The sequence below is a fragment of the Dama dama genome, chromosome 29, assembly GCF_033118175.1.
Source record: "Dama dama isolate Ldn47 chromosome 29, ASM3311817v1, whole genome shotgun sequence".
NCBI classification, from domain to species: domain Eukaryota; kingdom Metazoa; phylum Chordata; class Mammalia; order Artiodactyla; family Cervidae; genus Dama; species Dama dama.
This window is the reverse complement of record NC_083709.1, coordinates 11,131,920-11,153,059: the sequence shown is the minus strand read 5'-3', so window position 1 is coordinate 11,153,059 and position 21,140 is coordinate 11,131,920. Positions and strand designations below refer to the sequence as shown.

General features: G+C 50.1%; 1 protein-coding gene across 5 annotated transcripts in view; it reads left to right on the top strand.

The window, feature by feature from the left end:
* Window positions 1-747: 747 nt before the first annotated feature.
* SH3RF1 (SH3 domain containing ring finger 1) overlaps window positions 748-21,140 on the top strand; it is a 157,074-nt gene continuing 136,681 nt past the window's right edge. For 4 of the 5 annotated variants that reach the window (XM_061132656.1, XM_061132655.1, XM_061132654.1 and 1 more), the window contains exons 1-2: window positions 748-857; window positions 2,310-2,797. In XM_061132656.1, coding sequence (XP_060988639.1) covers window positions 2,405-2,797 — 393 coding nt within the window. In that variant the 5' untranslated portion in view covers window positions 748-857; window positions 2,310-2,404. The remainder of the gene's footprint in view (window positions 858-2,309; window positions 2,798-21,140) is intronic. The other variant, XM_061132652.1, reaches the window with a different exon arrangement.

Below are 21,140 nucleotides of genomic sequence, written 5' to 3'. Positions count from 1 at the left end.
TGTTGAGTGGACGGTAATGCAAATAAAATGACAATTTTGAGATCAATAACAAAATTTTAACTTATCTTCCCTCTAAACTGAGTATGAGAAACAACCCCCCACGCCTGTGGACGACGTTTTTTCAAAGGACCTTTCGGCTAACAGGTGTGTGTCTGGCGTTACAGGTGTGTGCGGGGTTGGGGGGAGCGAAGGTAGGCAGAGGCCTCGGGGCTGGTTCCGGCCAGGCTGACCCCGGGTCCGGGGCTGGGCTTCCCGCCCGCCCCGCTTTCCGGGTCCTGGCCCGGTCCCAGTGCTCGCGGTAGGGTCTGTGTCCAGGAACCCAGCGGCGCCTCCTCTGCGGCCAGCGCGTCCCCCCCAGACCTCTCTCCCAGCCTCTGCGGCGGCCGCTCGGGTGCCCTCCCCGGCCCTTCCCGGGACCCGCCCCGGCCCCCGGTCCGCGGCCCCCGGCCCCCGGCAGGGCCCCGACGCCGGAGGAGGGCAGGCGGCGCTCCTTGCCCCTCCTCCCTCCGTCCCTGTCCCTCCTCCCTCTCCCTCCTCCTTCCCTGCCCCTCCCCTCCCCTCCCCTCCCCCCTCCTCCTTCCCGGCCCCGCCCCCATCCCGCGCACCTCCCCTTCCCGCCCAGCCCCGCCCTCCAGGCCCCGCCCATCTCCCGCCTCCTCCGTCCCGGCCCCGCCCCTCCTCTCCAGCGCTCCTCCCCCTCCCGCCCGGCCCCGCCCCCTCCCCTCCCCCTCCCCAGGCCAGGCAGGCGGCGGCGGCGGGAGCGCGCGGGCGACGAGCGGAGCCCGGAGCTGCCCGGCGTCCGAGGCGGGCGAGCGGGAGAGCGCGGGGCGTGCGGACAAAGAGGGCGCCGCGCTGAGGTAGGACCCCCCACCCCGAGCCCCCAGCCCCGAGCCCCCCGGGCCGGGTTGGAGAGGGTCGGCCGGCCGGTCCCGGGCACTGCGGCGGCGGGCGCCCGGACGCCCGGCGGGCGGACCTGGCGACGCGGCGCTGCGGGCGCTCCTGAGACCCGAAACTTCCCGAGGGCGCGGGGCTCCTGTCCGGCCAGGCCCGGGGCGGCGGCCAGGCGGCGGGTGGACCCACCCGGCCCGGCCCTGCCTTCCCGGCCGCCGGCCGGGTCGCGAGGTCTGAGCGGGCGGCCCCCTGCAGCAGCCCCGGGGCGCGTCTACACGGGCGGCTCCCGGCTCTTGGCCCCGGGATGTCTACGCGGGCGGCCCTAGCAGCAGCCCCGGAGCGCGTCTACGCGGGCGGCCCTAGCACCTGGCCCCGGGCGTCGACGAGGGCCGCCCTGGGCACCTGGCCGCGGCGTCTGCAAGGGCGGCCCCCTGCCTCTGGTCGCGGGAGCGTCTACACTGGCGGCGCGGGCACCTGGCCCGGCGTCCACGCGGGCCCGCAGTACCTGCGGCGACCGGAGCGACGGCCAGGCCCCCGCCCGCATCCACACCGTCACCTGGCTCTCCTGGGCACGCCTACACTGAACCAGGGGTCGAGGAGAGGGTGCAGGCTCTTTTCTGAATGCTTTTTCCTGAATGGCCCTATTTTCATATTCTGCTCGCGGTTCCCAGTCCAGCATTCCATTCTCAAATTCTTTGGGTGATAATTTTGCCAGATTTTCTGAATGGGATTAGCACAGGCCGTTCAGAAATCGCTTCCGAGTTTGTCAGCCGCTGCCCTGAAGGGCGGTACGTTTATATCTGAGCTGCTTTCAGGCCCATCTTCGGTGTGTCCTTTAGAATTGTCAGCCTTCATCTCGTTTTCCTTGGGCAAGATTAAACAATTCTATTTTTAAGACCAGCGAAGAAACATATGTATTTAATACTGGGATCATTTGCCACAAGCGAACCACTCAAGGACTGGTTCCTTAACCACCAAAGTGGCTTGAATGCTGGGGAACTTGGTTGGATTTAAAAGGAATTTCAGGTGGAGGAAACAGTTCATTTGCCACTTTCACCTTCTCAGATAAGTTAAGGACTTAGTTAAGGCCTCAGGTTTCATTTTGAGAGCCAGAGAAATTATGTTTCTATTGCATTTCATAAATCCTGTTTATGCTAAGAGTCCCCTGTGGTACTTGATAGCTGTTCCTGCACAGTGAACTAGATGTCTTCACGGATTTATTGTGAACTGCTTAAAAAGCCTATTTTGTTTCCAGTTGTTGACTCTGGAGTTCAGGCACCATGTATTCCAAAGCGAAGCTTGGTTCTCTCAGGAAGCACTTCTGTGTGCTGTTGGGTTCCTGACTCTTCTTTGTGCCTTTACCCCCCAGTGATGGTGCTCTTTCTCTGTCTCTCCCTCCTCTTCCCTGGGGGCCCCAGAGCAGCGTCTGACATGGATGTTACATGAGGCACTTTGAGAGCTGCACACAAGTATGCGTGTCACTGCTGCGTTTCCCTGGGTGAACTAGAGGAAGATGGATGAGTCGGCCCTGCTGGATCTGCTGGAGTGCCCTGTGTGCCTGGAGCGGCTGGATGCCTCTGCCAAGGTCTTACCTTGCCAGCACACGTTCTGTAAACGCTGTTTGCTGGGCATCGTCGGTTCCCGGAATGAACTCAGATGTCCCGAGTGCCGGACTCTGGTTGGCTCGGGTGTGGAGCAGCTTCCGAGCAACATCCTGCTGGTCAGACTTCTGGACGGCATCAAGCAGCGGCCGTGGAAGCCCGGCCCTGTGGGGGGCAGTGGCACCAACTGCACCAGCTCCTTGAGGGCTCAGAGCAGTGCTGTGGCCACCTGCAGCCCCAAAGATGGCCCGAGCTCACAGGGTGGATCCCAGCCGCGGGCGCAAGCCTGGAGCCCCCCGGTGAGGGTGAGTAGCCTGCGGAGGCAGTGCGGTGGTTGTTCCGAGCAGATGTTCGCATGTCTTCTTTATTCTTTGGGTGTTTTCTACATCAACTCATTGCTGAAGGAGCCACATCATTGGAGCAGATAGGAAATTATGTGTCAGGAATTGTTTTTTTCTTTTTTGGAATGAGATTGGATATAAATAATAAATGGTTTTGTTTTTAGAATTCTCTCCTGGTTGGTGGGCCTCTATGGCCTTTTAAGATAAATTTTGAGAAACAGTAGGAATTATTCAATGAAATCTAAAACACAGCAGTTTTTTATGCCGAATGTAAAGTGGAAATTTGTTGTGGTTTTACCTTTTTGATGGCATTGGAAGAGTCATAATTATGCATGTATGTATGCATATGTGTTTGCATATTATAAATAGGTGTGTGGGTAGGTCATAAGTGGGAAATTGAGCTTCAATTTTTATGTGGCTTGGAGCCATTCTATGGGTTTTATGAATGCACAGCACAGAATTTTCTGGTTGGAGGAATTTTTAACAAATCATGGCCACAGGTAGCAGAGTTTTGTTGCTGTAGCAACAGATTGTCATTGAGAGCCATGCTAAGACAGCAGAGAATCTAGCTTTATGTTGACATTTATAGGGATTGAAACAAAATGTTTCCATAAGAAAGATTTTTCTGGGGTTTTGGGTTTGGGCTGAAATAATTTCAAGTGTAGCTAAGTATCTCAACAGTTACGACAGAAATTTCTAGAAGGTAAGATATTTTGAAGAAATCTGAATTATGTTGCAGGTGACGACATCCTAATGAAACATGCTTTTCTCATTTTTGTAAACCTCAAAAGTAGTTCTGGACATTTAAAGCAAATCTGTTTTTTGTTTTTTTTTTTATCCTGGAAGAAATGATTTTAATGATTGGCCAAATTGACAAAATGCAGTTTTAAAGAACAGTTAATCTGGATGAGAATATTTTTGTCACATACTCATAGTAAATACACAGAACTGACTTTTTTATGTAATGTAGGAGTGACCTTTGGGATGTTGTTAAATAGTGTCAACTCACAGGTGTGGCTCCATGGGAGCTGTAACAGACAGACTGCCTTTCACCATTCTTCTCCTTCCTTCTCAAGCCCGTCTCTTACTAATTGTGTGTTTGCATCACTAGATGGTAAGTACAGAAAGTGTGTTAATCGCTGGAAAACAGTTTTATCCTCAGGCTGTCAGATTTCTTTTAAGTCACATTTACCATTTTTTTTAAGACAGTGAGAACTTTGTGTTTTGGAGGTTTTCTTTGCATATCTGAAGCCCCCTAGTTATGAAATTGCTTATAGGGTTTTCTTAGATTTTGGTTTTTTTTTAAAAGGAGTTTACACGATTAGCATTCACGGACTCATGAATATTTCAAGCTCAGAACCTCTGATCAAGTTGGTTGTTTCTGAGACACCTGACCCAGGTCTGCTTCTCTTAACTAGGGACTGGATTTGCTTCTTGGAAGGATTTTGTTTCCTTGTTAATTATGCTGGAGAGTCATAGCTTCTGGCTGTGAATAGAAGCGTCTCATCAGTTGACAGGTTGCCTTACCTGTTGTGAGGAATGTGGTGAATGTTTGATTACTGATAAAAAGAAATTTAAGACAAGGGCTCAGCATTCAACTTGGTGTCATTTGAATTCTAAGGTTTTGTTTTTTTCTTACATAGAAACTGACAGCGTGATGCTGGAATGTTCATTTATTTGAGCTGCTCATCTCCCAAAATTAACCAACACTTTTCTTAGATATGTTATTTTGAGGTTTTGATGACGTCAGTATTACTCTGACTGATTATGGTTTTCCTAATTTACTTTGTGTTTCTTCTTTAGCATAAGAAAAATTACTCGCCAAGAAGCTCAACTGAGCTTGAGCCTTATAACTTGGATAAGGTAGTTGAGGCCATTAAAAATAGAAGGTGATGTCTGTTACTTGGTGGGGGAGGAGGGGACATGGCACTGAGAGTGGAGGACAAAATAACAAACAAACGAAGTTGTTCGGTAATGTGGGTGGATGCAGATGCTGCAGTTCTTATATAAAGAACTTTTCCTCCACCTAGTCTAAAATAATTTCTCACTAGCAGTTACTGGTACCTTTTACTTTGAAATATTCAAAATAACCAGGTATACAGAAACAACACCAGCACCTAAAAGATAAATACATTTCAGAAAATGTTCCTTTATTTCTTATTTCTTTTAAAAAGTTTATTTAACAAAGTGATTCAGTTATACATACCTTCTTTTCCTAATCTTTTCCATGATGGTTTATCCCAGCTTCTTGACTATATTTCCCTGCTCTTCAGTAGGACCTAGTGTTTATCCATCCTGTATAGACTAGTTTGCATCTGCTAACCCCAAACTAGGAAATGCTGCTTTTAAAAGTGAGAGCCTTGGAGTTGTCCACCAGCCCCTGGGGTGTCCCCTGAGGTGAGAGAATCCCAGATCCTTAGCTGTTCCGACACCAGCCAGGGGATGTGAGAGCCTATACCCACCATGGCGGAAGCTGCTGCTGATATCACGTGTTATGCTGTTTGGTTATTGGTTATGATCCTGTGAAGAACTGGCTCGTTGGAAAAGACCCTGGTGCTGGGAAAGATTGAGGGCGGGAAGAGAAGGGGGCAACAGAGGATGAGATGGTTGGATGGCATCACTGACTTGATGGACATGGGTTTGAGCAGACTCCAGGAGATGGTGAAGGAAGTCTTCAGGGAAGCCTGGCTTGCTGCGGTCCACGGAGTTGCAAAAAGTCGAACGAGACTGAGGGACTGAACAAGAGCAAATCTGCTCCTTGTTCCATGAGATCGTGGCCATGTGGCTTTCTCATGCGAGTGTCTCAGGGAGACTGGCTGTTATCAGAGATACGAACATTTCTGACATATGACACACATCCTGTTCCCGGAATTTTAGTGTTTAGTGCCTCATGTGTGTGCGTGCTGTCGCTTCAGTTGTGTCCAACTCTTTGCGACCTGCCAGGCTCCTTTGTCCATGGAATTCTCCAGGCAAGAATACTGGAGTAGGTTGCTGTGCCCTCCTCCAGGAGGTCTTCCTGACCAGGGGTTGAACCCAAGTCTCCTGTTTCTCCTGCATTGGCAGGCAGGTTCTTTACCCACTGTGCCACCTGGGAAGCCCTTCTTGCCACATTTTGTTGTCATTCAGTCACTGAGTTGTGTCCAGCTCTTTGTGACCTGATGGACTGCAGCACACCAGGCTTCCTTGTCCTTCACTGTCTCCCGGAGTTTGCTCAAACTCATTCCATTGAGTCGGTGATGCTCTCTAATCCAACCATCTCATCCGTTGTTGCCCCTTCTCCTCCTGCCTTCAGTCTTTCCGAGCATCATGATCTTTTCCAGTGAGTCGGCTCTTCACCTCAGGTGGCCAAGTATTGGAGCTTCAGTTCAGCATTTGTCCTTCCAATGAATATCCAGGGCTGATTTCCTTTAGGATTGACTGGTTGGATCTCCCTGCAGTCCAAGGAACTCTCAAGAGTCTTCTCCAACACTGTAGCTCAAAAGCATCAATTCTTTGGCATTCAGCTTTTCTTTATGGTCCAACTCTCACATCCATACATGACTATTGGAAAAATCATAGTTTTGGCTAGATGGACCTTTGTCTCATATGAACGATCAAATGGAAAAGTGTTGGGCTGATGTCACCACAGGGAGCTGGCAGCTCTTTACTTCATGCAAAGAATTCCTTTGATCCAAGAGCCAAAGGTGACCAGGGAAATGAGGTGCAGGGCAGGGATGACTGTAGATAACTGTTTCCATGGACTGAAAAATACCTACTGAAGATGGGTTTTGCATATATAAGTATATGCACAGTTAGACATGGACAGCGTGTTTGAGTGGTTCCTGTAGAATTATGACTAATGGAATAGATTTCTGCTTTCCAAGTGTGGCCCCGCTGGTTCCATAGCTGACACCTGTGCCCGTGTCCGTCTGTCTAGGTGTTGTTACATAACAACTTCACACTGCTGCTCCCTCAACGTGAGCATATTCAGCAACATTGATCACACGACCCCTGGTTGGCACTAACTTGTATTTCATGTAGTCTTTCCTTTATCTGGCAAATATTGATCAAGCACTTAACTAGGTGCCAAGCACTGCCCTAGCTGCTGAATAGATAGAACTGGGCAAACCAGATGCAGATTCTGCTTAGGAACTTGTGTGTCAATCTGGTGGGGAGACACACCTTTGATAGTGTGTGAACAGTGCAGCTAGGTCATCCCAGGGGCTCAGTGTTAGGCAGGGAGCTGGGTAGAGGATGGATGAGGGGCAGGTTTAGCATGAGGGTGTATGTGAGAGAGAGAGAGAGAGAGCTGGAGAGAGGATGGGCAGGGGCCTGGTTTAGGGTGAGGGATGTGCGTGTGTGTGTGTGTGTGTGTGTGTGTGTGTATTCACAAGCTTCTTGAGGCCAAGGCATTTGAGTTTGGGTCTTCAGGGTGAATGGTGTTAATTAGTTGGGAGGGGCTGGGCAGGAGAAGGGGCAGAGTGTTCCAGGGGCCTGACCCACATGGAATGCGGCCAGGCGCCTGCAAACGAGCGGGGACAGAGGGAGAGAAAAGCGAGGGGCAGGCCGTGACCTGAGACGAGCCCCTGGGGCCACACTGCGTTGGGCACTGGGAGCCACGCACCATGGGGCCACACTGGTCCGGGCTCTGCTCGGAGCCAGAAGGAAGGGCCTCTGGGCCTGAGACAACCGTCAGGCTCAGGCAGAAAAGGTTGGAGCGTGGTGTCCGGGGACCAGGAGATGGGGAAGGCTAGGAGTTCTAGAAACCAGGGCATAGGTGAATCCCCTTCCCCTGTTTTCATTTCTCGCTGGTTATACTTCCCTCTCTCCATGGAGCTGACTGTGAGGGGCTGAGTTGTGCTCTCCCAGACCTAGAAGTTGAAGTCCTGTTCCCTTCTTCCTGGGACTTCCCAGGGGGTACTGAGAAGAACCTGCCTGCAATGCAGGAGACATGAGTTGAATTCCCTGGGTTGGCAAGATCCCCTGGAGGAGAAATGGCAACCCACTCTAGTATGCTTGCCTGGAGAATCCGATGGACAGAGCAGCCTGGAGGGCTCCAGGCCCCGGGGTCACAGAGGCAGATCTGACTGAGCACGCACACAGGGAGGCAGCAGGTGGGGAGGCCGCAGAGCGCGGGGTGAGATACAGGGGCATCCCCGTGACCGAGGGCGGTGACCCTGGAGTGAGCATCTGGTCGGGGGCAGGAGGTGGGTGAGAGTGGGCAGGCAGGACCAGCTCCCCTGGCAGCTGGGTCACTGGGCACAGGGGAGCATCCCTCCTGGACAGACTTGGGTGTTCAGGTGGCGGTTTGGACAGGGGATGGTGAGGTGGGGAGGTTTTGATGTTTCCCAGTGGATGAGTCAAAATAGACAAAGGTGTTGCTCATTTTTGCCAAGTCCTGTCGCAGACATTCTTGACGTCTCCTTATTTATTGATTTATCTCACCCTTGACCCCTGTTCTGTCCTTGTGTCCACCCCAGCCTGGCCGCTACCTTGTTCCTGAGTCAGGAGGGCAGTGAGGCTCGGGGCTGGGCTGGGCAGGGAGCCTGCGCCCAGCAGAGAAACGCCAAATGACTCTTGTTTTCTACCACAAATGTGGATCATGATCTTACCCTGTAAATCTCAACCAACCCTTTGCAGTTAAGGACTATTTTTATTTGAACAATATTGTTATTTTTAAAATGTAAATTTCAAAATGAGTTCCTGAAAACATCCTGGCTGTCAAAAAAATTCATCACTTTGAAAGTATAATGTGTGTCTTTCTTTATCTCTTTGTATATGTTTGTATGTATATGCATCTGGTTGTTTTGGTTCTTTACATAAGTGGAATTCCATACTCTGTGTATCTGATGACTAGAATATGTCTGGGAAATCTTGTCTCAGCACGTATACATCTACCTTCTTAAAAAGAAGATACCTTTTTTTATTGAGTTGTACTATACACACAGAAACCCACTCCAGTATTCTTGCCTGGAAAATCCCACAGACAGAGGAGCCTGGTAGGCTATAGTCTGTGGGGTCGCAAAAAGTCGGACATGACTGAGCCACATCACTTCACTTCACTTCATACACACAGAAGAGTGCATGGATTGTGAGCATGCGAGGCACTAAATTAACACACTTCATTCTTTTTAAATGACCACGTGCTGCTTTTCTCTCCATTTAAGAAATTAAAGATAATAAGTACTCATCCTAAGAAATTTGTGGTAGAGGAGGATGTACAGGGGGAATGAAGGCTTCTACTGTCTCTGATCCTAATCTCCAGAGGTGACCGCTGTGAGGGTTTTTTGGTGTGTTTTCTTCCCTAAGGAGAAAACTGAGCAGAGACAGGATCCTGTTACACATGCTGTCAGCCGTGTGCAGTTTTCTGCAAAGTGGCGTCACTCAGAGCTGTCCCTGCTCTGGCTGCTGCGTGGGAAGAAAGCCGCATCTTGTGGCCTGGGAGGGTGGCTGGAGAGGCCCAGGAGCTTGTGCAGGGCCCCGGCCGCCTCCCCAGGCGCCTTGCTGACCGCCCTGGTCCTGTCAGTGCTGCAGCCAGCGGGCTCTGTCCGGCTCTCTGTCCCTGGCTTGTGCTCCGTCCTGGTATGAGAGGGCCGGTGGATGCCTGCACGGCCGGTGGATGCCTGCACGGCCGGTGGATGCCTGCACGACGGCGGGCCAGCCCCGTGTTCACTTCCCGCGGCCGCTGTGAGCCTGTGCCACCGAGCACTCGGGTGCTGGAGCACCGCTGCCGTCCCGGGGCCCGGTCCGACCCCCGGCTGTCCTGCTTGCCCTGAACCCGCGGCCTCTCCCAGCCCCGGGGTCTCACAGCAGAGCCTGCTGTGGTCGCCTGGTGCACACACGCCTGCCATCCCTGTCCCTCCGCACGGGGCCTGGTGCCCCGCGTGTCTGTGACCCGGTCTCCCTCCCGCAGCCTGGTGGGCCTCCAGGGTCCCGCCCGGCCGCGGTGGAGACGCTGCACGCCTGTGCGAGGTGCAAGGGCCTGGGCAGCGCTCCGTGTGAGGCAGCCAGCCTCTCCGCAGCCGCGCGGTGCCGACTGTGGGCTCCTTCACTGCGGATCCCAGCCCTCGTCCTCCCGAAGCTTCTGTCATCGTGTGTATTGTTGTTGTTTAGTCACTCAGTCGTGTCCGGCTCTTTGCAACCCCATGGACTCTAGCCCCCCAGGCTCCTCTGTCCATGGGATTCTCCGGGCAAGAGTACTGAGTGGGTTGCCATGCCCTTCTCCAGGGGATCTTCCTGACCCAAGGGCAGACCTTTGTCTCATGCATTGACAGGTGGATTCTTTACCACTCTGCCACCCGGGAAGCCCTCATACTGTGTATACCCCCTCACTTTTTTTTTCTCAATTTCAAAGACTTCTGAGAGTCGTGACTATAAAAAGAGAACTCGCGACTTCCATGCGCCATGTGTCTGGGGCCGTCCTTGCCCTGGCCGTCTCTGTGCCCGTACCCCATCCAGAGCATGGGCGCTGGCCTCCGGAAGGCTGGCGGGCCTGTCACTGCAGACACAGACAGCCTGCCAGTGGGCTCCTGGGACAGCAGGACGGGGAGGAAGGCACCAGCGGCAGTTGAGTAGTAGATTATTTGAGTTGTGAAACGTGCGAAAAGGCAGCAGTAAGCAGAGTGTGCGCATGAACTGTTAAGTTGCATTTAGTAGAGTGCCGAAAGGCTTGGTCTGTTGTTTCAACTTTCTTCCCTTCAACTAAGGAATTAAAAATTTCCCCAAGTATTTTTCAACAAGGACAAAAATTTAGAACACTGTATGTTCACTGTTTATGAAACTCAGCAATGGATGAACAGGGGTGACTTTTCACTAGTGTGTTTAAAATGTAGTGAGTGTTCCTGGACAGCAGAGAACTGCCACGATGAAATGCGAGTTGGCTGGAGGGGTTCCATGCATGCTGCATGCTGAGTCCCTATGTCATGTCCGACCCCACGGACTGTAGCCCGCCAGGTTTCTCTGTCCGTGAAATTCTCTGGGCAAGAATACTGGAGTGGGTTGCCATTCCCTTCTCCAGAGGATCTTCCCGACCCAGGAATTGAACCTGGGTCTCCTACATTAGCAGGTGGGTTCTTTACCACTGTGCCACCTGGAATGCCCAAAGTGCTCCCTACCTGGTTGTAATACATATGAAGGAAGCTTCTCCGCCTCCACAAATAATGCAGCAGCAACAGGGCAGAAGGTCATTGTGGGATCCAGCAGCCTGGTATTGATATAAGGTTCCTGGAAGGTGTTTGGACACTAAGGCTGAAAACTGAATGTTAGATTTCTTAGGAGGAGATTATATTTCCTTAGAGCTGAAAATCTTCTGACACTGCTGATTAAATAACTGCTTAGTTCTTAAACATGTATTTTTATAGAACTTTAAAAATTCTTTAACACATTGAACACATAGATGAAACAATGTCAGGAATAAGTTAAACCTCAGACCTTAAATTTTTATTTGCTCAGCTCATTCAAAGGGGTATTTAGTTACCAAATGTGTCAGTTTTTTTGTTTCTCATGGTTGAGTTTGTCTTTTAAAACACTGATATATTATTTCCAGCATTTCATATATTTTTACTTTTTCTCCCCCACCATTGAGCAACAGTTGAAGAGCTTAAGTTTTTGACTCTAAATGTATTTGCCATTTTTGGTCAGTCTAATTACTTAAGTTCAGAATTATGTATTTCACTGTATGTGATACTGTTAGTACTTTTGTTTATCTATTTTCTACCTATTTTTAGGACAAGTCCAAAGTATTAGAAGATCTTGAAAGCCCAGACTGTCTTGTACAAGGGTAGTGATTTTGCTGAAAGTGAAATGCTAGGTGAAGGTCCTCAGTGGGAGACAATGTGGAATGTTTACAGAGTCCAGGAAAGTCCAGCTGTGGCATGGGGCATTCTGGTCTTGCTGCTCACACTGCGAGGATGTCGGGAGGTGGGACGTGAGGACCATCCATGTGGTGCCAAGTGATGGGGCCGTGGCATCAGTCCTGGCTTGGTGACTCGCCACAGTGACTTCTCTTCCACAGGCCAGGGTTTCCTGTTTTCTAAAACTCGGGGTTTGTGTATCTGAGTTCCTATGCAGCCCTGAGAATTTTGACCTAATTGCCCACACCAAGACCAGCTTTGATAGTGAGCATCCAGGACGGACTGAGGCTAGTGTCTGGATGTTGTCTGGGTGAGACGACGGGAGATGTACCTCTGTGTCACCCCTGGCCCGGAGCTCCTCAGTGTCCCCGGAGGCGTGTCTGTGTCTTCAGATGGGTGGCAGGCGGGCTGGGCCTTGAGCAGGGGGTGCAGGAAGGCGGGGGGCGTGTGGGCTGGGGAGCCCGGCGGGGGGCCGGGGTGCTGGCCGGGCTGCCTCTGTGCTGCCTGCTGCCGTCCCCAGGGCTGAGACTGGAGCGTGCCCCGGCCAGCTGTGCTGCCCTGCAGGGGCCTGGGCGCCCCGCATCTGTCCTTCCCACCTGACCGGCTGTCCGGGCAGCGTGTTGATGCTGACAGTTGGGGGCGGGGGCAATGGCTCTGGGGTCAGACGAGCCTGGGCGGGAGGGCAGCGAGGGCAGCTGTGGACTTGCTCCTCCTTGTGGGCACACTTGGCTTAGGGAGTGAGGAGGGAGGCACTGGGTCATTTGGAGGAGTGGTCAGGGGGCATCGGGAGGCCATGTGGGCTGAGAAAAGTGGGAGCCGCCAGGTGGACGGGCTTCATTCAAGGCAGGGGAGGTGCCAGAGAAATGAGGCTGTTTCAGAGGGTTCAGGGGGCCGTGGGCTGCTTTCTGTGTCCTGGGAGGACGTGGTGGCATGGACTGCGGGGAATTTGGCCCCCGGCAGACCCCCTCTCTGCCTCTCGTTTCCTCAACTTGCCATCTCCCTTTTTGGGATCACGAGGGTCTGCTGTCCAGTGCCCGGGGAGCTTGTGAACGCTCAGCACCGTGAGTGCCTTCTGGTCCTCTTAGAATGAGAGCTTTTCATGCCCCGTGTCAGCTATGTTGCCAAGTAAGCTGTGTGTGTGTATGTACACGCCCTAGTGCATGCGGGTGTATGTAGTCTGCTGATTTCCTTAATCGACATTTGTCATGTTCATGTCATCAGACATTTTGTTCTGTTTTAAGCAGGCAGCTGAAACTTGAGGTTTCCAAGCTGTTTGTGAGTTAGTGACTGCAAATGTTGTCACCTCTCGTTTTGCCCTGGTTCTGCCACCTGCTCGGGCTGACCCTGGGCTGGGAGAGGAGCATGGGGGCCCTGTGTCTCTCCCTCCTCCTCCTGGGGCCTTAGCGGCTGTGGAATTCCTGATGTGCTGACCATCCGTGACTGTTTCCTCCTCTTCTCTCCCTGCCTCCCTATTTCTCTCTCTCTTTTTGATGCTGCTGCTACATCGCTTCAGTCGTGTTTGACTCTGTGCGACCCCATAGACGTCAGCCCACCAGGCTCCGCCATCCCTGGGATTCTCCAGGCAAGAACACTGGAGTGGGTTGCCATTTCCTTCTCCAATGCATGAGAGTGAAAAGTGAAAGTGAAGTCGCTCAGTCGTGTCCGACTCTTAGCGACCCCATGGACTGTAGCCTACCAGGCTCCTCCATCCATGGGATTTTCCAGGCAAGAGTGCTGGAGCGGGGTGCCATTGCCTTCTCCGATTTTTGATGACATGGGGGAAATAATAGCTGAAATAATTTAAAATGCTCGTCTTTTAATCTTGTTCTTTGGCAGAGTTTTGGAAAGTCTTAGATTCCCAAACGTCTGTCAGGGAGACTAGATGAGCTTTGTAGCTGGGTTCTGATTTTTAAGAATTAGTGTTAGGAAAGATTATGATGTCCCTACCTGGGTCCCTTCATGGATGCTGCATGTAGAATGTGTGCTTTATTCCTTGAGGCTGATTTTTGTTCACCCCACTCACCCTCTCCCACCCCTCCTTCTAGAGCCCACACCATGTTTTTAGACAGATGCTCTACTCAGTTTATCTGTGTTCTGATCATTTTTTCTCTCCTATCCAGAGTAGCTGATGGCTTTTTAAAATGTGACTAGGCCCATCTCTTTTAATTAAAAGACGTTTGCTCCTTGGAAGAAAAGTTATGACCAACTTAGCATATCAAAAAGCAGAGACATTACTTTTCCAACAAAGGTCCATCTAGTCAAAGCTATGGTTTTTCCAGTGGTCACGTATGGATGTGAGAAAAGTGAAAGTGAAAGTGAAGCCACTCAGTCGTGTCCGACTCTTTGCGACCCCATGGACTGTAGCCTACCAGGCTCTTCCATCCATGGGATTTTCCAGGCAAGGGTACTGGAGTGGGTTGCCATTTCCTTCTCCAGAGGATCTTCCTGACCCAGGGATCGAACCCGAGTCTCAGGCTTTGTAGGCAGACGCTTTACCCTCTGAGCCACCAGGGAAGCATGGATGTGAGAGCTGGACTATAAAGAAAGCTGAGTGTCAAAGAATTGAAGCTTTGGAACTGTGGTGTTGGAGAAGACTCTTGAGAGTCCTTGGACAGCAAGGAGATCAAAGCAGTCAATCTTAAAGGAAATCAATCCTGAATATTCATTGGAAGGACTGATGCTGAAGCTGAAACTCCAATACTTTGGCCACCTGATGAGAAGGGCTGACTCACTGAAAAGACCCTGATGCTGGGAGAGATTGAGGGCAGGAGGAGAAGGGGACGACAGAGGATGTGATGGTTGGATGGCATCACCAACTTGATAGATGATGAGCAAGCTCTGGGAGTTTGAGCAAGCTCTGGGGGTTGGTGATGGACAGGGAAACCTGGTGTGCTGCAGTCCATTTGGGTTGAAAAGAGTCGGACACGACTGAGTGACTTGACTGACTGACTGGGACCCATCTCTGACTAAATAAGTGCATTTATGGAGTTGATAACTTTCTGATGAATTTTGAAAATGAAGCAACAGTGAAGAGCTTTGCTGTGCTTCAACTTTTAGTAAGTTTGGGTTTTTTTTTTTTAACGGAGCTTTTATTTATAGTTAAAATATTCACTTCCTGTCTTTGTAGGGTAGGAAAGGACACTGATGCACATTTTAGGAAGATGGTCATCTACTGCATTGTAAAATGTCTTTTGGAAAGGACATTTCAGAAGCTTGTTGGTAACTTATTCCAGAGCCTCACAGGAATCAGAGCCAGGGAATTCTTGTTTGTCTTGTTGTTATATCACATCCAGCTCCAAGCCCTTGCAGGTTCATCACATTCCTCTCATCTTGTCCCTCGTGGGAAAGAAGATCTCCCTTGTACCTACCCGGCCGCCTCCCGGGCCATGCCTTATCTGGCCTAAGCACTGCACTTCCTTTATGTGTCCCCTGAGGACCCATTTCCTGACATTTTAGTCATTTTAGTTGCTCTCCTTTGGAAGCCCGCCAGCTTCTCCCCTTGCTTGGGTTCCCGTCCAGGGGCGCCCTGAGCCTGCTCATGAAGCTCTGGAAAGAAGAGAGCCTTGCGCTGGGGAAGGGCCGTCACGTGACCCTCCCGAGTGCAGTGCTCCTTCTGTCTCTTTGAAAATAACTGCCTGTGTGGCTGACTCATGCTTGCATAGACACTCAGATTTTCTCTTAAGTTTGGTTTTCTCCCATCTCCTATTTATTTGAGCCCTTAGTTTTTACTTCCTGATTAGACCACCTGCTGTCTCTGTCATCCTCACAGTGGTCAGTAGCTCTCCATGGGGGCTGATAACCCTCTGTCCAAATGCTGCTTCTGTAGTAGTAACTGTCACATGTGGACCCGTGGTCTTAAAATCATACTTAGTTTGTTATTATATTTATGTAGAGTATTGTATTTATTGTATTGAACCAGAAGCCTTGAAAGGTCAAATCTTTACTAAATACCTCCATTTGGTATTTTTTGTTGTTCAGTTGCTCAGTTGTGTCCAGCTCTTTTCGACCCCTTGAACTGCAGCATGCCAGGCTTCCCTGTCCTTCACTATCTCCCAGAGTTTGCTCAGACTCATGTCCATTGAGTTGGTGATGCCACCCAACCATATCATCCTCTGTTGTCCCCTTCTCCTACCCTCAATCTTTCTCAGCAGCAGGGACTTTTCTCTTTGTGTCAAGTGGCCAAAGTATTGGAGCTTCAGCTTCAGCATCAGTCCTTCCAATGAATATTCAGGGTTTATTTGGTATTTGACTATTTTCTAATTAATGGTGTTTCAGGTTTGTCTCCTGTACCAAGTTATATGTTACTTGGGAGCAGGAATCTTCTGTTTTATGTCTCTCTTCTGACTTTTACCTGAAAAAGTAAATTTTTTTAAATTTAAAATTTTTTAAATTTAAAAAAATTACCTTTTTTGCTGAAAAGGTAGTGGGTGTTTGCTTCAGGAACTAAATCTTGATGGGCTTGAAAGTTCATATCCCAGTACCCCACGTCCACTTGGACCCTTTTATCTTCTTCCCACACGTGTGCTTTTGACACCTCTAACTGTATTTGTTCTCCACAGTCTGAGTCAGCTACGACGGTATTACCAGAGGCTATGGAAACTTAACTGCCATCAGACCCTCTCTGGGGGGTGGCCCTCAAAACATCTGTGTGATCCCCACCACAGTGGTCTGGTAGTCATGTTTTCCTAGTTTATTAGAAAGAATGTTCTGCTGAATTGAACCAGAAGTCTTGTTAAAGCATGTGATCTGTTATTTCCTGTCCCCCCCATGCAGATTGTCACTCTGACACAAGGAAGATAAAGTGGATTCAATAGGAGCTAGCTCCCAAGGATGACTTTGATCTTTACTAAATACTTGCTTAATTTTGAGAAATTTTATTCAAGTATAGTTGATTTTTTTAGCTCAGTTGCTAAAGAATCCACCTGCAATGCAAGAGACCCCGGTTCAGTTCCTGGGTCTGGAAGATCCGTTGGAGAAGGGAAAGGCTACCCACGCCAGCACTCTGGCCTGGAGAATCCCATGGGCTGTATAGACCACGGGGTCCCAGAGAGGCAGACACGGTGAGCGGCTCTCCTCTCACTGCACGGAGTTGGTTTGCACCGCCGTGGCAGCGCCCGCCGTGGCAGCGCCCGCCGTGTCCGCCGTGTCAGCGCCCGCCGTGTCAGCGCCCGCCGTGGCAGTGTCCGCTGTGTCCGCCGTGTCAGTGCCCCCCGTGTCAGCGCCCGCCGGGTCGTCAGCGCCCGCCGTGTCAGCGCCTGCCGTGTCAGTGCCCGCCGTGTCAGCGCCCGCTGTGCAGTGAGGGGTTCGGTTATATGTGTGTGTTCTTTCCTATGTGCTTTGTCATAGGATGTGCAGTAGGACCTTGTTTCCATCCATCCTATGTATACGGGCTTGCATCTCCTAACCCCAAACTCCCAGTCTGTCCCTCCCCAGCCCCTCTCCCCTTGGGCACCCGCAAATCTATTCTGTGTGTCTGTGAGTCTATTTCTCTTTTGTGGATAAGTACGTTTGTGTTGCATTTAAGGTTCCACTTATAGATGATGTCACGTGGTATTTGTCTTTCTTCTTCTGACTTATAATCCTTCGCTGAGCGTGCTGATCTCTGGGTCCATCGTGTTGCTGCAGATGGTATTGTTTCGTTCTTTTTGTGACCAAGTAATGTTTCGTTGTAGACATATGCACCATGTCTTCTTTATCCAGTCCTCTGTTGATCGATATTTGCGTTGTTTCCATGTCTTGGCTGTAGTACACAGTGCTGTTGTGAACATAGCGGTACATGTATCTTTTCGAATTACAGTTTTTTTCTGGATATGTGCCCATGAGTAGGATTGCTGGATCATGTGGCCACGCTGTTTTTGTTTTTTGGAGAACCTTCACACTGTTCTCCATAGTGACTGTACCAGTTTACATTCTCAGGTACAGTGTAGGACGGCTTCCGTTTCTCCACACCCTCTCCAGCATTCATTCTAGACTCTTTAAGGATGGCCATTCTTACTGGCGTGCGGTGATGTTTCATAGTAGTTTTAACCTGCCTTTCTCTAATGATCCGCGATGCGGAGCATCTTTTCTTGCCTGTTGGCCATCAGTGTCTTCTTGGAAGAAATGTCTGTTTAGTTCTTATGCCCATTTTTCGATTGTCTTGTTGTTGTTGTTTTCTTTTGTTATTGAATTGTATAAGCTGTTTGTATATTTTTAAAATTAAGCCCTTGTCAGTTGTATCATTTGCAAATATTTTCTCCCAGTCCACAGACTGTCTTTCCATTTAGTTGATGGTCTCCTTTGCTGTATAAAAGCTTGTACATTTGATTACATCCTGTTTGTTTATTTTTGCTTCTATTTCTGTTGCCTTGGGAGACTGACCTAAGAAAACATTGGTACGATTTATGTCAGGAAACGTTTAGTCTCTGTTCCCTTCTAAGAGTTCTGTGGTGTCTTGTCTTGCGTCCAAGTCTGTAAGCCATCTTGAGCTTATTTCCGTATGTGGTGTGGGGATGTGTTCTGACTTTGTTGGTTGACATGTGGCTGACAGCATGAGCTGAAGTACTGAACCCCTCTGGTGCTCTGCCTGCACCTCTGCTTTAGGGGTGAAAACGTGACCTGTAATAAGGCTTGATTTTGGTGTAGATGATAGAGATGCTGAGCAGTCCCTGGGGTTGGCAAGAAGCATAGGTGATGATGTGGCTAGCAGTGACGGCACCTCCACACCCTAAATCCTGCAAGAGGCAACACACAGGGTCAGAATTAAATTGAAATTCCTGATAATGAAGCAGAAAGGGGGCAGTTAGAAGAAAAAATGAGCTCCAAGGGACTCTGCAGTTCTCAAATCCTGAGCCAGCTGTGGTGCAAACATGATCCTGGTTTCTCTGGTGAAGATTGCTGGAAGACTGAGTCCCTGTGGGTGTTAGTATGTCAGGTATTTAACTGGGATGTGTGGAAGCACTTTGAGCCATCATGACCTCAGGAGGCTGAGCCGTGAGATGTCCACAGATAAGCACTAGCTCGACCCAGTGTTTCTTGGCGGATGAGGGAGGGGTCCGTCCTAAGGAACAGCCCATCAGCAAGGCTTGGGAGCCTTAGCATCGCCTCATGCTGGGTTTCTGGGCTTGCTGTGAGCATAGCTCTCTGTCAGAGGAGCGGGATGCCCCGTGAATGTTTATTATGCAGATTCGCGTGTGTTGCTAGGTTTATTTAAGTTTCTCTTTGTGATCCCAGCTTTCTTTACTTCCTGGACTGAGAGGCAAGTTTATTTTTCATGTTGACGTGATACATAAATTTCTCAGGCCCCGCTAGCGACTTCGTTCTCCTTCTCATAGTGGCATCAGGTCACGGTCTGGGTGGGGAGCCCACACACTGACCGCTGGCTGGTGTCTGATGTCTTTGCGGCTGCAGTCCTGCTGCCACCTACCCATCCCTCCCGTGACGGGGATGTTGGCCCCGGGTGGGATTTACTCAACATACCTCATGTTCAGGTGGCTCAGTGACCAAGAATCCGCCGGCTGTGCAGGAGACACAGGAGGCCTGGGTTCGATCCCTGGCTTGGGATGATCCCCTGGAGGATGGCATGGCAGCCCACTCCAGGTTGCCCTGAAGAATCTCATGGACAGAGGAGCCTGGCGGGTTACAGTCCATAGGGTCACAGAGTCGGACCTGACTGTAGCGACTGAGCACACATGTTCAGTGGTAAATGTTGAAATTTAGAAGGTATGAAAACAGGTTGTATTTTGCTCCTTCAGTACACAGTTTTTCCTCTGTGACTGGATTGAAAGGTCACCATTTCTCGGAAGTTACCAGACACACTGGTAACTTAAAGAATAGAATAGGTAAGTTAAAGCTAGAGCAAGGCCAAGATTGATTTTAAATTTGATACCTCATATCAATTTTCTTAGTCAGTTGGGTGTAATCTGACAAGTGTGCAGAGTTGCCAGTAATTGTAGCAGTCACGTCCTGGATAAGCACTCCACCAGACTGGAGAGGGATTAGATCACAACTGTCTATCGGCAGCTTTAGAAGGAAAACAGCGGCAGTTTTGATGACAGCACACCCATTGTAAATGGTGGGAATGATATTCAGAGCTGGTTGTTTGGGATTCAGGAAGGTAAATTCTTGACTACCTGACCTTGGGGAAAAGTTTGTAGCAAGATGTTTTGTGATCGTGAGAGAGTGAAGTCATATTTTGGTAACTTTGTGTTCTCTTGGTTGCCTGCAGGCAAGCTGTGAAAGAATGTCTACAGTGCTGTTTTGCATTGATACAGCTGTCTGAAAAACAACGCAGTGGTGCGCTTCATAAGCTGGAAAACTCAATGTGCCCGGAAGTGTGAGCATGCAGTGCTGCTTGTATATTCCAAGTAACAGCCCCAAGCATCAGGCTGCTTGCCTTCCTGTTACATCTCACACAGGCCGGACACTAGAGTCCTAACCCTGTAGACCTACAATCTTTCGATTACTGCTTCCGACTGATAAATATACTTATTTGGCACAAACAGACATGATCAAAGGTGACCTGAACAATATATAGGTTTGATGAGTGAATATGCTGGGCTTTTCTTTAAGGTTTGACCAAAGAAGGATAGCACCCACAGTAGCACGAGTTTTGTTTAATAAAAACAAAGGTTAAAGACAGGAACTGTTTCTCGTGAACGGTGCAGCGCTAAAGTCATTCAAGAGTAAGGCAGCAGTTTTCTGGACAGCTTTGTGGTTTCCTTGCAGAGGAAGGGAGCCACCTTTGTTCCGTGGCCCTGCGGCATACCTGACAGGTGAGGTCACCCGTGTAGCTGATAGCGGCCGCGGGTGCTCCCTGCGCCTCTCAGCTTCCAGTCCTTGGAGCCAGGCTTATGTGTACCTGTCCATGAAAGGCTTCTGAAGGACAAAAGCCAACCCCAGGGGCATTGTGAACCGTGAATGGACAATAAAAGACAGAGTGCTTCTGTTTCTCAGATAGCCTGTTGAAGAACAAAGGAGCTATTCACTCCTGTGTGACTTTCATGTAGCTACAATGAAGGAGGGAAGGATGGCCATCGTCGTTTCGTGCTTGATCTTAAGGCTGCTCAACTGAGATCTTTGCAAACAATGGTTTTCACTTATTCAGACTGATGAAGTCACCGAGGGATGTGCTGCTATGTCTTCTTACTTCTCGTTCCTTTAGGAAGAGGTGAATTTAAGACGTAGGTCCCCACCCCCTGCAGGTGCAAGATAAAAGCATTTAGAGTCGGGTGAAACTCTAACTGTTGCAGTCGTCTCCTGACCTCGTCCCCTGACCCGTCTCCTGACTTGTCCCCTGACTTGTCCCCTTGCCCCTGCTGTGTCTCTCGGGGTCCCTGGAGTTCCCATCAGTGTGACATGATGCCTCTTGTCCAAAGGTGCACAGGCAGAGTGCCTGAGCCCCACCCTTTCCTCCACCTTATCTTTGACGCCTGCGTTGTTGGCTCCTGTCACAGGGATCTTGTCATTTATTAAATCACCAAGGCCTGGGGCCTTGG